Source organism: Apodemus sylvaticus, chromosome 14, assembly GCF_947179515.1.
Source record: "Apodemus sylvaticus chromosome 14, mApoSyl1.1, whole genome shotgun sequence".
Taxonomy (NCBI): Eukaryota; Metazoa; Chordata; class Mammalia; order Rodentia; family Muridae; genus Apodemus; species Apodemus sylvaticus.
This window is the reverse complement of record NC_067485.1, coordinates 81,441,012-81,454,981: the sequence shown is the minus strand read 5'-3', so window position 1 is coordinate 81,454,981 and position 13,970 is coordinate 81,441,012. Positions and strand designations below refer to the sequence as shown.

The window sequence follows — 13,970 nt, the reverse complement described above, 5'->3', positions numbered from 1 at the left end:
GACCTGGGTTCAATTTCCAGAACCCACAGGATGGCTCACACATCTCTCTCTCTCTCTCTCTCTCTCTCTCTCTCTCTCTGTGTGTGTGTGTGTGTTGTATATTCCTTTAATACTCCAACCATATATTTTATATTTTCCATTTCTCATCTTGCTATGCTTGTTTAAAATGCTCTTCATGACACTTAACCAGAGAACGACGTCTATGATGGGCGTTTCTGACACTTCCGTTGTCAGTGGAATTCATCTGAGTCTCTTCACCTTAGCCTCAGGCCGACTCTTCAGACAAGGGCAAAAAGTAGCCACACTCTTCACCAGAACACCACAAAAACAGTCTCTAGGCCACGAATTGAAATTCTCCACAGAAACCTCTTGGGTCAGGTCAGCACAATTCAAATCACTCTCAGTAACAGTCTTCCGCATTTCTACTAGGATAGCCCATTAAGTTCCATTTAAAGCATTTCCCTGCTTTCCAAATCCAAAGTCCCCAAATCCACAATCTTCCAAGCAAAAGCATGCTCAGGCGTATCACAGCAATACCCTGGTCCCTGGAGCCAACTGCTGTCTTAGGATTTTACTGCTGTGAACAGACGCCATGATCAAGGCAAATCTTTTAAAGGTCAACATTTAACTGGGCCTGGCTTACAGGTTCAGAGGTTCAGTCCATTATCATCAAGGCTCCTGGAGCATGGCAGCATCCAGGCAGGCATGGTGTAGGAGAAACAGAGAGTTCTCCATCTTCATCTGAAGGCTGCTAGCTTTAGACATTAGACTGGCTTCCAGGCAGCTAGGGTGAGGGTCTTAAAGTCCACACCCATAGTGACACACCTGCTCCAACAAGGCCCCACCTTCTAATAGTGCCACTCCCCGGGGCCGAGCATATACAAACCACCACTATAGCCTTGGCTTTCCTAGAACTGGCTATATGGGCCAGGCTGACCTTGAACTCAGAGATCCACTTGCCTCTACCTCCCAAGTGCTAGGATTATAGATAGACCTGTGCCACCAGGTGCTGCTTCGGAAGTTTTCTGATCCTCGGAGATCCTGCCTTTTCGCAGGCTAGCCTACAGTAGTGGCCTGGCAACTTCCACATTTTGAAAAACCTATACATACAATCTATGAACTGGTTTTGGGACCCTCCTATGTCACCTGCACAGCTACCCTCGAATCTCTATTTCCATTCTTACAGAAGCCACAGATATTTTGTTACTAAAAGCCGTCTTGGGATGATGGGGTGGTGGCATAAAGGTCTGTTCTGCCGATTATTTGATGTCTTGCTTCACTCTCTCACACGTGGGATCTTTCAAGAGAGCAACTAATGACACTTTGGGTCTAATTAGCAACGTGAGACTGCTCACAGCCTGCCACAGCTTGTTTCCTCCGTCCGTCTTTCCCTGGGGAGGAGGCGTAGGCACCAGCGTGGTTTAAACGTGTAAGTCTAAGTCGCTGGTGTAAGTCAGTGCAGTCAGGAGCTGCTGCTGTTGATAACCACATTTGGTGGCACTGGGAAGAATTTGGTGACACTGGCCAGAAAATAGGAACAAGGGTCATGTGGAAAAAACACTTCCATGTCCTTTTTGCTAAGGTTAGACGCAGCTCACTGAATTCACAAATAGAGAGCACACCAGAGTGTGTTTGGTGGGACATTTCACCTGGGACAGCAGCTGTCCCAGGTGAAATTGAATAACAGTTCAGTCTTCCTTTGCTTGGGGTTCTGCTCAGTGATGACTACCTGGGAGGGGACAGAGGGGACAGCATTACGGCTGGGGATCTCTCTCAGTTGATAAGAGTGTTTGCCTAGTATGCATGAAACTGTGGGGTCAGTCCTCAGCATCACATAACCAGGCATGGGGGCTCAAGCTGGTAATCTCTTGATGGTGTGGGTTATATGAGACCCTGTTTCTAAAACAAAACAAATCCTCCCCGGCCCTCCCTCCACCCCCACCCCCTACTCCCCTCCCCTCCCCTCCCCCCACCTTGCACAAACCTTCTTCTTAACTGCCTTCCTTCTTCCTTGGTTTTTTGACTAGATGCCTTGACCTTTCTAATCTCCAATCTTTCTTTTACTCCTTCCTCTAGACAAGGGGTAGAGGGCTGTGGAATGTGGACTAGATTGTTCAGTACTTTCTTTTGGCTTCAGCAGGGACTAGATTGTGACTCAGAATCTAAAGGAAGTTGTCAATCAGTCCTACTGATTGGAGTCACCTGGCTATAAGTCACTGACTTAAAGAATGTTTGCATTCTTGGCAGTGTCTCCTAAAGGGCTGAGTTCAAAATATCCACCTGGGGACCTGGGGGTTCATGAGGCCCCAGGGGGCTGCATTTGAGGTAAAGATAAAGGTGTATTAACAGAACTAGGGGAGGAGTTAGAGAGATGTGTAAACAAACCTGAGGAGGAAAGGTTTGGATGTAGTTGTAGCAAGGTTGAACCACGTGGGAGCAATTTGACTTTCCGCGAGGACTGCGTTTACCTGTGACTGCAAACTGACAGCTTCAAAAGGTCCAACAGACACGTGTGAGTTCAATGGTGTGCCTCACATCCTCTCCGTGCCTAGATCTCCGGAACCCTAGGCAGAGTTAAGGTGACTTCCCTTTGCCTGTCTGGTAGCAGAAGTGACTAGTTTTTGTTCTGGCTACCGGCTACTGCCTCCTGGAAAGGAAAAATGCCCATCTGAGAAAGCCTCCTGCCTTGAGGGCTGATCTTAAATCAAGCGATTTAATCATATGATAAAAGAGAAATAAAGATCGGTCTCCACTGGTGTCATTCCCACCGTGTTCCCCCTGAACAGCTCCCAGCATGTTCCTAAGCTGTGAGGTGAAGGAAGACCTCTGGCCATTTGCCTGGCTTGTAGGTGTGTGCAAACCCAGGCGGGCATCCGGGAGCATGCCACTTGCCTGAACTACCAGGCTGAGAAAGGAGCCAGCTTGAGGCCGGTCTGGGCTACATGGGAAAACTCAGTCTCAAACAAGCAGAAAACCTAGTGGAAACATTACGAGCGTCCAGGTGCATTATGGTTCCGGGGGACCAGGAGTGGGGAGTCTCCTAGCAGGGATGCACCCTCACCCTCCGTCTCTCCTCCCACCACAACCCCACGGTCAGCTTGCACACCCCAGTGAGGGGAACCCTTCTGGAGACACGACTACTAGATGTTTTCCTTGTCGAGTCAGGCCACTCAAATTTCAGGAGTGGAGCGGGACTCTCCCCTGGGCTTTCTAGGGTGTCACCTCTGGCATTTGCTCTCACTGCAGAAAAACAAGTTTAAATGCAGTGCACTGGGTTTCTGGACAGCTGCCCGAGCACAGAAGTCGGGAGGTCAGCAAAGCTGTCCTGGAGTTGGGAGCAGGTATTGAGGAGGGTGGTACAGGAGTGAAGGGTGCAGGAATGGTGGTTGGAGCTGGGATTACCCAGGGGTTACTAGCCAGGTGAGCTCCAGGTCTCCTAGGCTCGCCAGGCTGCTGGAGAAGGCAAGGCGGAGGCCCCAGGCGGGGCGGGCTGGGCTGGGAGCAGAGCAGTTGCGCCCGCCGCCGGGGAGCCGGGCGCCCTCCCAGCAGAGCATGCAGGACGTGCGCGACGTGTGGCAGCCTCTGCGCAGACTTTTCCACTGCAGTGTGGGGTTCCGCGAGCGCCTCCAATCACAGCCCAGCTTCATCGCGACGTGTGCAGCTCGCCGCTAGGCAGGGCAGAGCAGAGCAGCGCTTCGACTCAGAAGGAGGCTTCAGTCGTTAAAATCACATTTAAAGTGTCTTCTCTCCACGGCCTCCCGTGCTGCGTTCCCTACCGAAAGATCCCTAGATCGTCGCTAAATAAATGACCTCTGGCAGTTCACCGATTGCCTGTTATGCTTGTACCTCCAGCTTATGCAAAGTGCAAAAATCAGAAAGGAAGCGAGGTCATGTTCACATCAAACAAAATAAAGCCGGGTGTGCTAGGGGCAGGCGCACGGGGGTCGGGTGGGTGACATGAATTTAGTATCTAGCTGTCCCTTGATAGTTACGTTGGGACTCATAGTCCGGTTACGGGGCCGGGATTTATCACTACATGCAGAAGGTTCTATGGAATATGTATGGTCCATGTTGAAAGGGAAAATGATACCAACTGCTCGCCGCATCCCGAAGTTCCTTTTCTGTTGAACCTCATTTATTTATTTATTTATTTATTGCCCCCCTTCAAGCGCCTAGCACCGTAGCAACACTGCCCAACGTGTGTTTCCAGAGGATTCGGAAAAGTATGTGCCTGTGCCCGGATGGCAGTGTCAGCAATGGCAGGGGACATAGTGGGCGACAATGCACAGGTGTTACCAAAGAGGCAGCTCTGATCTGGGTCTTCACTTGGACTGAGCCAGCCCCCCAAATCGTGTAACTATCATACACACTGCTTGAAAGGCTGAATTGGGAAGATGCTTTTACACAGCACCCGCTCTGTGTGTGTAGGGGGGGGGGGTGGAGAACTGTCAACAGACCACATTGGACGTTTTCAGATCCCTGCTCCCTTCCAACAGTGGCTGCAGTTATTTGGGGACTCGTTACCTGGTTGGCGCTCGCAGGGAATAGGCTTAGGGGGACAGGAAGGAGGACCACAGAGCCAGCCTGAGTTGCAGGAGCAGAGCGTGCTGCCTTCGTCCGCCCGCAGAGGGCGGCAGCAGGCTGTCTCTCGGCCTTGCCCACCCTTCTCTCCACGTGAAAGGGGGCTGGGACGCAAAGAATGCGGCCCGCCCCGAGGCTGACGCGCCGCACTACCGGTCAGATCTTAAAAGGCCGGGCAGTGCGTGTGGCATCCCGACAGAACAGGAGAGGAGCAAGTGGCAGTGCTGGGTGTTGGGAGCGTGGCTGTCACTGTGCTGGAGCATCCCCGAGCTTCGGAACGGAGCCGACTAGGCAGCAGTGCGGCAGCCGCAACTCCACGCCGATCTCATCATCTGTCTCGCGTCTCAGCTCGAGCGATCCTCCGAGACTCCGCACAAAGCACATTTTCCAAAGCAGCGCAAGGGAGCGCCCAGCCGCGTGCAGGCGGACGCACCCTTCCTGTCCTTTGTTCCGGGGGGGATCTGCAGCTGCTCTTCTCCCCAAGTCGGAGTCTTTCCTCCGGGGGTGGCGGGTCGCCGAACACAGCTACGAAGATGCCTTTGGAATTGACCCAGAGCCGGGTCCAGAAGATCTGGGTGCCCGTCGATCACCGACCCTCGTTGCCCAGATGTGAGTGCAGGCAGCTCCACGGGGGCTCCCTGGGGGGCTAGGTCATAGACTGCGCCGCGTGCAGAGCCCGGCCATTGTGTGTGCAGCGGCTTTGTGCCGGTTCCCCTCTGCGGGAAGCGCACTCGTGCCGGCCGGCCGGGCTGGCCAGGCGGGGGTGGCGGCGGGCTGCATCGCCCAGGCTGGGCAGAAGGGGCGCTGTGGCTCCGGAAACCTCCCGTGTGCCGGGCAGGGCCGGAGCTCGCTGAGCCAGCGCCTCCCAGAGGCTGGAGAGACCTGGTTGCTCCGGAGTCGCCCCGGCAGACTGCAGCAGGGGCGCGGCCGCCGCCACCAACGCCCCTTTCCTTTGGGTCTCCTCAGGTTCACGATTTCTTTTCTCCCTCCCTCGGATCTCCCTGCATCTTCTATATTTCTATCTTCGCCCTCACTCCCATGACTGCAGGTTCAGGTTGCAGGGATGGTTTATGGGGTGGTGACTCGTGTTTCAGAGATGCACTCGTTTACCCGGAGCACGGAATTTGCTGGCGGTTTTTCTTAGTGTCCCACCTGTTACTGTCTGTGAACGATTTGTGAAGGTTTCATTCACTTCCATCCCTAGCTAGGAAGAGGTGCCTCTGGGAAGAGCGGATGGAATTTCTCTAAGGCAATGAATGCTTCCCCTCCAGGCAGCGCGCCTAGGAGCCCGTGCGGGTAGACAGGCGGGAGCTGCCCAGTGGACACGCTGCTCACACCATGTTTGTAGCTTGGAAATCCACTGGCAAAACTGGGGGGCGGTTTCCTGTCCCCCTGGGACCCTGAAGTACCAGGCTGCGGGGTAGGTTTCTCCGCTGTCACGTTTCTCAGGGTTCTCAGGGTGGCCCTCGCAGGAGACAGCTCTCGTAGCTTTGTGGGTCGGAGTCACTGTTTTCCCAGCCGCCCCGTGGTGCAGTACGAGAGACCTCTAGCAGGTCTTCCCCGCTGGACCCGAGGGCTTTGGTAGAACTCCATCCCCAAGACCCGTCTCCTTTTCTCTCTTGCACAAGTAAGTCAGGGGTAAGGGCTTGGCAAGGGTTCTTCCCCATGCCCTGTCAGACATGTTTATACACCGGGGCCACCTTTATAAAAATGCTCCAGGGAAAAACCAAGCCTGTGGCACATCTATAATCTCATTAAACTGTGGCTGGGAAACTAAAGAATCATGAGCCTGGACTACACGATGAGACCCAGGTAATAATAATAATAATAATAATAATAATAATAATGGTTGGTCATGGCCAAATTTAGACAGCCTGCTGCTTCTGGACTTTTTAATTAGGCAGATTCTAGCATTTTCTATTTTTTAAACTGAAATTGGTCAAGCAATAAGGGCTGGCCTTCTATGTATGTATAAAGCCGGGTGGTTTTGGGGGCACATTCTTCCCTTGTTTGGGTCTGAGGGAGCCATGACAGCTTTTGCAAGAACCCCAAGTTCAGTGTCACCAGCTCAGGAGTGATAGTGAAAGGCATCACCGTGCAGCCCGTGCTCCCCCAGGCTGCAGACCCTGATCATTAGATCCCATGAGCCTGCACGTCAGTCACGGAGCAGAGGGATCTGCAAAGAATTGCTGTCAGGGCCATCTAGAGTTTAAAGCGGATGTGCCTAAAGCTGACAGAGAAAGATGGCTAGCTCACTCACTTCTGGAATACTTGTGTGTGATACTGGAGTGTCTCCTCAGAAACATCCCTTCACACACAAATACCTGCAGCCAGGGCTTTTAAAAGCATATCCATATTTTAAACGGTATTTTTCCCATACTAAATTTGTTTCTTATTGCTATAGAGACAATAGGTTACTTTCTACTGACATTGGGAATCTTATGGACAGATTGACTTTCTTTTCTTTCTTTCTCTCTCTCTCTCTCTCTCTCTTTCTTTCTTTCTTTCTTTCTTTCTTTCTTTCTTCCTTCCTTCCTTCTTTCCTTCCTTCCTTCCTTCCTTCCTCTTTCCCTTCCTTTCTCTCGTTCTTTCTGTCTTTCTCTCTCTTCCTTTCTTTCTTACTCTCTTCTTTCTTTCTTTCTTTCTTTCTTTCTTTCTTTCTTTCTTTCTTTCTTTCTTTCTTTCTTTCTTTCTTTCTTTCTGTCTTTCTCTTTCTCCCTTCCTTCTTTCCTTCCTTCCTTCCTTTCTTCCTTCCTTTCGTTCTTCCTTTCTCTCTTCCTTTCTCTCTTTCTTTCTTTCTTTCTGTCTGTCTGTCTTTCTCTTTCTCCCTTTCTCTTTCTTCCTTCCTTCTTTCCTTCCTTCCTTCCTTTCTTCCTTCCTTTCTTTCTTCCTTTCTCCCTTTCTTTCTTTCTTTCTTTCTTTCTTTCTTTCTTTCTTTCTTTCTTTCTTTCTTTCTTTCTTTCTTTCTTTCTCTCTTTCTTTCTCTCTTCCTTTCTCTCTTCCTTCCTTCCTTCCTTCCTTCCTTCCTTCCTTCCTTCCTTCCTTCCTTCCTTCCTTCCTTCCTTCCTCAGACAAGGTCTCCTTTGGCCCTGGCTGTCCTGGCTTCAACTCAAATGGGGTTAAAGGCCACACCTAGCCTCTTTTGTAGATTTTCATTCACCTAAATATTTTTTTAACTGTTTTTCAGAGCTGATTTGACTTAAACTCACTCTGATGTGTAGATGACAGTGAACTTCTGGCCCTCCTGCCTTCTCTCCCCAAACACTGGGATTATAAGCACGCACCTAAGTGCCTGGATTACTTGATGATGGGCATTGAACCCAGAGCGACGTGAATACTGGGCAGGAATGCTCCCAGCCGCTACAGTTCCAGCCCTGTCACCATTTTACATGTGGTCTCCACATCAGAGGCTGATAGCCAGCTCCTCTGTGGCTTATTACTAGAGGGCACAGAGGGGATTGTCCAGTTAAAGCTAAATAAAATAATAATAAATAACAACCAATAATAAACAATAAATCTTAAATCCCAAAGGCCAGGCAGAGTGGTGCACATGGTGGTAACAGGCAGGCAGGTAGATCTCTTGAGTTCAAGGCTAGCCTGGTCTTGAAATTAGAAAAACAAAAACAAAAGGACTGTGCCGAATGATATGGTTGTCTGTGAAGCATAGAAATTGAGTGTCAAGTTTCTTTACCAACATTGTGATAAATGTTTCTTGCAAAACTAGAAGTGCCCATCACTTTGAGCCACAGTGCAGGGAGACATGACTGTATTTGCAAATGAGCTTAACCAAGCTTTCTTGTTGCCTGCACTGAAAATTCTATAGCCTGCGACTTAGTTAGGTGTTGTCACCCAGTTTCCTCCGAGTTCCAAATAGGTTATGTTTTTGTATGTTTAATATATCTGAGCTGTGGGCCAGCCCTGGCCAGTGTGATGGTGGCCTGGGGTGTAGCACATGGTATGTCCAAAGACCCCGTCCTTTACACAGCAGAGGGATATTCAAACTGGCCGGTGTGGAGTTTGCCTTAAACAGCACCTACAAAAGTATCATCCTAAAAAAGGATTTAGTTATCATTACTGGGGGTGGGGGGTGGAGGGGTAGGGGATGGGGGTAGGGTGGGGGGCAGGGGTGGCACATGCCATGGGGTGTCTGTAGAGGTTAGAGGACAGCTCTGTGGAGCTGACTCTCCGGGATCTTTAAGTGGGCCCTAGCGATCGAACTGAAGTCCTCAGGCTTGTGAAGCAGGCACGTTTGCCCACAAAGCCAACTTATCAGCTTTCAGCTTTTCTATTTTTCTTCAATAACGTGGGACTAAATCGCCAGTTTCTGCTTGATGAGGATTTAGAACAGAATGCACGTGAAAGAAGGCGGGTATGGCATTCAAAATCTTACACAAGTTCTAACTTGTGTGGATGCCCAGCCGGGCATATCTAGAGCAGTCATTCGGTGAGCACTCTGTCACAGTCACTGTCTTAAACAGTCTACTGTCGGACAGGAAAGGGAACGAAGACAGGAAGAGATGGACGTGTCCCAGACCCAAGGGGTGGTGAGGCCTGGCTTTGAACTCTGTCCTGGACTCTGGTGCATGCTGAGCAGCGCTGTCACCTGCCACAGTTATCACAGAGTCAACAAGATACCCTGTCACAGTCTGGTAGAAATATGGGGTCATGCAGGCCAAGGCCATTCATGGGCATCAAATTAATTAGATATTAGGAGATAAAAGGTACAGGTGAGCGGTGCCTGCACACTGTAAGCATGAAGAAGAGGGCCTTTAAAGGATGCATCTGTTATGTGTTCTGAGGGCTAGACAGGTTAAGCCCATTTTCAGAGAGCTCTTCCTGTGGTAGTGTACCTATAAGGCCAGAGCGGGTCTTCTGTACAGTTCAGTTTGCCCTTGCTTGATAGAGGTAGACTGAGGCGGTTCCTGAGGAAAGGCCCAACCTCAGTTCTCAGCAATGACGATGGATCCCTTCAGGGTCCACAACTGTCTGACCTAAATATATGCTTCCTTCCATGTCTTTTCCTTGATCTTGTAGTTGAAGCATAACTCACATGCTTGCACAAAAGAATGAAGATGACGTAGCATCCTTTTCTAATGTTAACGTTTGCAAAGCGTCAGGCAGAACCAAGCACAGATGAAGTGTGGGGAACCTTCCACAGCAAAGCGTATTTTTGGAAAAGAAGTTGCCAGTATCGTGTGGTGGGATGGTTGAAGTCAGTTGTCTCCACATCTCCACTTGGCCGCCTGTCGTTAAAGATATTAATCACTTAATCTAGGAAGAAGAGTTGAGATTAGGGCCCAGGAGTGTCTGCCTCGCACTTAGCCATGGTAGACAGGCATTGTTGAAGTTGGGGGTTTAACCATGCGTCAGGCTCTTTCTTCCCACAATTCACTTTTTCTTCCCATAATTCACTCTTCGGTCATGCCATCCTGTAGCTCACCAGCTGATCTGGCTTCCTTTGTGTACTTTTACCCACAAGGTATTGGCACTTGTAGCAAGATTGCATTAAGAACTAACAACGGTAGGCCTAGTCCGTGGGCAAGCAGCAGGCCTGAGTTCAGTGGTACTCATCAACAGTGCTGACCTCAGATTTATCCACCTTTCGTCTTTCCAGCATCCAGAGCGCTGGGCTCATGAGGATGTGAGCATATAAGCCTAGTGACATTGGCGGGTGCTGGCCCAGCTCTCAGGACCTGGTGGCTTTCTGTGACTCTTAGGAACCACGCTATGGGCAGGACTTCCAGTTTGAATCTCCCAAGGACCTGGTGGTCTTTAGACAATGGCTTCTTTCCCCATATATTGGCTATTTTTCTCATTGCTGTGGCAAAACCAGCATCTGGGAGGAAGTGTTTGTTTTGACTAGTTGGAGCGTCTAGCCTGCTGTGGCTGGAAAGTAGTGGTAACAGGAGTACTGGGTAGCCAGTTAGTCCGCATCTGCAGTCGGGAAGCAGAGAGATTTGAATACCGGTGCTCAGCTTCCTTGCTCTTCACCCAGGCTTGCCCACACCCCTGGAATGGTGCCACCCACACCCCTGGAATGGTGCCGCCCACGCCCCTGGAATGGTACCTTCCCACTGTGGCTAACCCAGTCCAGAAACATTCTCATAGATGTGCCGGGGTGTGTTACCACGGTGATGCTGAACCTAATCAAGTTGACAAATGGAGATTAACCATCACATACATCATAACTGAACATCTGTGTGTTCCTTTATGCTCATTTAAGTTGATAACCTAAATTTGCTGCTAAATAATAGAATAAAACAAAACAAAACAAAAACCACCTGGTAAAACACCCCAAATATTTATGTAGAAGGAAAAGAGGCATTATGCTTGTCTTTGAAAATTTTATGTTGGACTCCATATGTTGAGTTGTTTGGGGGAAGAAATAGCAGAGTGAGGCACTGGATCCAGGGAGAGGTGTGAGATGCAGGGTGAGGGGAGTCATGGTGGGTGATGCTTTCTCAGTTGTAAAAATGTCTGTGAAGAAGAGAACAGAGGGCAGGTTGCAATAGGTGATGAGCTCAGGGGGACCCTTGAGCTAGGTCGTGAGTTTAAAAGGTCTGTGATAGGGATACTAGATTTATCGGGAAGGATTTGTTCATTTCACTGTGCGGGGATGTCTAGGTGAGGGGAAGTTACTCCTGGTCTGGCAGCTGCTCTGAGCTCCTCTGCTTTGAGCAGACAGGAAGAATGAATGGCTTCTGCTTTGTCAACTAAAGGAGCGATCTAGGTTGATTTAATTGAAATCTAGCGGAACTCTGCTGAGTCTATGGTACTGTTTTTTCCCCTTCCAAAGTGTCTATTGCTAGAGGGATTTATTTTTATGGTTAGCAGATAGACATAATCCCTGACCTGATAACTCTGTCGACTTCTGCCTCTATGTCCCTGACACAGTTCCAACAGAAGCAGTCTGTGCACGCACGCACGCACGCACGCACGCACGCACGCACGCACGCATATATAGATATCTATGTCCAGGCAGCTCTGGATGTTTTCACTACAATGGCCCAGTGGGGTCATGAGGGAGGGAGAAGGGACCATTGGCTGGAGGGACAGACGGGAGCCTCTGTTCTCTAGGAGCTCGATTCTTTCCAGAATGCATTCATGGGCAATGTCCCTAAGGGCCGTCCTTGGCTTATGAATTTTCTCCTCTAGATAGCCTCGCGCTCCTCACCCAGGTGCCCATTGTCAAAGAGACACACACGTCTGCTTATCATACACACTTCCACTCAGACCCTGGCCTGCAGATCTAAAGCAAAAGATCCCTGCTGGGAATCCTCCTTGTGCTTACGCTTCCCACGAACCTCTGCCTAAATCTAGCATCTGTCTAGATTGCTGGTGCGACTCGCATCTCTTTGCCTTCGGGCTGTGCAGCCTGTCTGGGACAGGAGAAGGCCAGCTTGGGCTTGAGTTGGCAGGCGGCCTCTTTGGCTTGTGAGCTCACTTGTCGCCAGGATGCAGGAGTCGCCTGAGAGTCTCAGGGGCAAAGAGACAGCCAAGGAAATGTTGGAACGTTCGTTTGTCTAGCAGGATTCCTTTGGCTGCTTTCTAAAAACCTGCGTCCCTGGTGCTTTGTCCCATTGTGATTCTAAGGCTATATGGGGTACTCATTCATCACAGGCAAGAGCATCTCTGGGAGCCTGCCTGGGACTTAGTGACCAGCTTACTTAGGACCCTCTGACTGGCTGTTACCTTGGCAGACTCAGGCGTCCTGGAGACTCTGCCTCCGAACCTGGCATCCATCGGATCCTGGCAGCAGAATGGAGGGGGGGGGGGTGGTCAGGAAGGTCGTGAAAGGCAGAGGCATGGTGCCCAGCCAGGGGGCCCAGCATTCTGGATCCATGACCTACTTTTACTCGATAAGCTCTATTTAATTTTTTTTTTTAAAGAAAGTCTCAGCGGAGTTTAGAAAATGTCTTCCCTCTTGGTTTTCTGGGTCTCACCCGTGTCTATTTCCTAACTGTTTGTGTAGTTTACATACTGAATTGGGAAGTCATCTCTCCCTAATGCTAATTTTACCCTTCCTGGCATTAGGGTCCCATCTTTGTACCCCCATGAGATGCTCTTCCACCATTTTGCTAGGGATTGGAATCCCTGTCTGGGGTTCAGTTCCTCCCTATCTTGATTGTACATTTGCCTGCAGAAACACCATTGCCAATAATACTTGAAAAGTGAGACTGAACTCTGGCCAAGGGGTGAGGTCATCAGGTGGGGATGGGATGAGGTAGTCCCATTGAGTCATCAGATAGCAGGGGCTTTGGGATGTGGAATGACGTCATAACTTTAGAGCTATTCTTTTGTGTTGCTTTGACACAGTTGCCCATTGTTGTCCAGGCTGGCCTGGACATAATGCTCTGTGTAGTCCAAGCCAGCTTGGAAGTCAACTATGTAGCCCAGGATCACCTTGAATACTCAGTCCTCCTGCGTCTGTCTCCTAAGGACTGGGATTACTGACATGTGCCACCATACCCAATTTTGGTCCTGTACTTCGAAATATGTCTTTGGGTATAGGACTCACGCCATTAAGTTTTGATATTTGATTGATGACCCCTTTCTTGATCTTTCCAGCCTGTGGGCCGAAGCTGACCAACTCCCCAACGGTGATTGTGATGGTGGGGCTCCCAGCCCGGGGTAAGACTTACATCTCCAAGAAGCTGACTCGCTACCTCAACTGGATAGGTGTTCCAACGAAAGGTAAGCCAGGTCCAAGGCTGGTAGCTGGTTCTCAGGCAGGGCCACTCCCAGCGACCGTCTGGGTCATGGAGTCTCAGCTGATGGTCTTGCTGTCTCAGTTCATGCACCCCTTTATCAGGATCCCTGTGCTGACCTCATTGAGAGTCCCGTCAGGTGTAACGCTAGCCTTCCTTTAGTGGCTGTCTTCAGCAGCTGCGTGCTGCATATTATTGGTGACATTTTATTCACCCCTGTCCTGCCTTCCCAACTAAATGGGTAGTGTCTTGCAGATAGGAGCAAGCATCCCTCACTGTGCTGAGACACTTTTTTTTGTTTTTTTGTTTTTTTTAAATATTGGTGCTTGGCTCTAGATCTACATATGTGACCTCATTACCATGGCTGTGCCAGCAGGAGCACAGCTCATTTAGACATGGTAGGGACAATTTAGAATCGCTAGCTCAACAAGTAGCCAAGGTTGGCTGATCAATGAGACCCACTTAGGTGTGGATACCATAGGCAAAAATCATCTTTATCTATTTTAACATTTATTTATTTTGTTATTTTACACACACACACACACACACACACACACACACGAGTGTTTTGCCTACAAATGTGTATGTGTACTACACATGTGCATCATGCCCAGGATGGCCAGAAGAGGGAGTCAGCCCTTGAAACTGCTGTAACAGGTGTGCTGGGAACTGAACCCTGGT

At 49.8% G+C, this 13,970-nt stretch overlaps 1 protein-coding gene across 4 annotated transcripts in view; it reads left to right on the top strand.

Moving 5' to 3' along the window:
* Nucleotides 1-13,970, top strand: part of Pfkfb3 (6-phosphofructo-2-kinase/fructose-2,6-biphosphatase 3) — an 89,983-nt gene that overhangs the window by 53,512 nt on the left and 22,501 nt on the right. For 2 of the 4 annotated variants that reach the window (XM_052157688.1, XM_052157687.1), the window contains exons 1-2: nucleotides 4,737-5,190; nucleotides 13,150-13,275. In XM_052157688.1, the coding sequence (XP_052013648.1) occupies nucleotides 5,115-5,190; nucleotides 13,150-13,275 (202 nt within the window). In that variant the 5' untranslated portion in view covers nucleotides 4,737-5,114. Of the gene's footprint in view, nucleotides 1-4,735; nucleotides 5,191-13,149; nucleotides 13,276-13,970 lie in introns of those variants that run through there. The other 2 variants (XM_052157685.1, XM_052157686.1) reach the window with 2 other exon arrangements.